This window comes from Tupaia chinensis, unplaced genomic scaffold (assembly GCF_000334495.1).
Source record: "Tupaia chinensis unplaced genomic scaffold, TupChi_1.0 Scaffold000320_1, whole genome shotgun sequence".
Classification (NCBI taxonomy): domain Eukaryota; kingdom Metazoa; phylum Chordata; class Mammalia; order Scandentia; family Tupaiidae; genus Tupaia; species Tupaia belangeri.
This window is the reverse complement of record NW_006159813.1, coordinates 1,957,924-1,958,565: the sequence shown is the minus strand read 5'-3', so window position 1 is coordinate 1,958,565 and position 642 is coordinate 1,957,924. Positions and strand designations below refer to the sequence as shown.

Below are 642 nucleotides of genomic sequence, written 5' to 3'. Positions count from 1 at the left end.
TCGTCCGCCCAGCCCGACATCCGCACCGCCCGACGCCGCGGGCCCGCCGCAGCCCACGTCGCCGCCGCCTCAGCCCGGGTCCCCCCGCAGCGTCCCCGCGGGCTCAGTGGCGATCAGCCGCACTGCATTGTGGGAGCGCGGAGCGGAAGCGAAGGGGTCGGTAGAGGCACAAGGAATCCTCTTAAAGGGGACGCGGCTAAGACGATTGCGCGTGCGCGCAGGCCGGCGCCCCCTGTAGGTGCGGACGCGGCCCCGGGATGACTGCAGGCGGAGCGCTGAGTCGGGTGATTTGGGGTCTATGCGTGAAAGCGGTTCGCTTGCTGCATGCACTTAGGCCTTCCGAACTTCGGTTTCTCTCTCCGTGGCGCCAACTACTTGGAGGGTTTTTGTGACCACTCCCGAGGGGTGATCCAGGTACCCAGGGTCGGCCTCGCGCGGCCACTCTGGAAGGGAGGCACTCCGCAGGGGCACGAGTGAGTTCCCAGCCCGCAGCCTCAGGTAAGTAGCTCTCTTGGCCAACTGTGCCCCCCCTCCCCCGCCTTTTTTTCCGTGCTCCCTTTTTACGTTGCTTAGAAATGACGGCGTAACATGACTCCGTGGCTTGGACTTGGAGTTTATCCGAGGCAAGGGTGAGGACTCCTA

At 65.3% G+C, this 642-nt stretch overlaps 1 protein-coding gene across 2 annotated transcripts in view; it reads right to left on the bottom strand.

Annotated features, from left to right (window-relative positions):
* SRSF9 (serine and arginine rich splicing factor 9) overlaps positions 1-140 on the bottom strand; it is a 33,076-nt gene extending 32,936 nt beyond the window's left edge. For both annotated transcript variants that reach the window (XM_006151527.3, XM_006151528.3), the window contains exon 1: positions 3-140. In XM_006151527.3, coding sequence (XP_006151589.1) covers positions 3-20 — 18 coding nt within the window. In that variant the 5' untranslated portion in view covers positions 21-140. The remainder of the gene's footprint in view (positions 1-2) is intronic.
* Between the last annotated feature and the right edge of the window lie 502 nt (positions 141-642).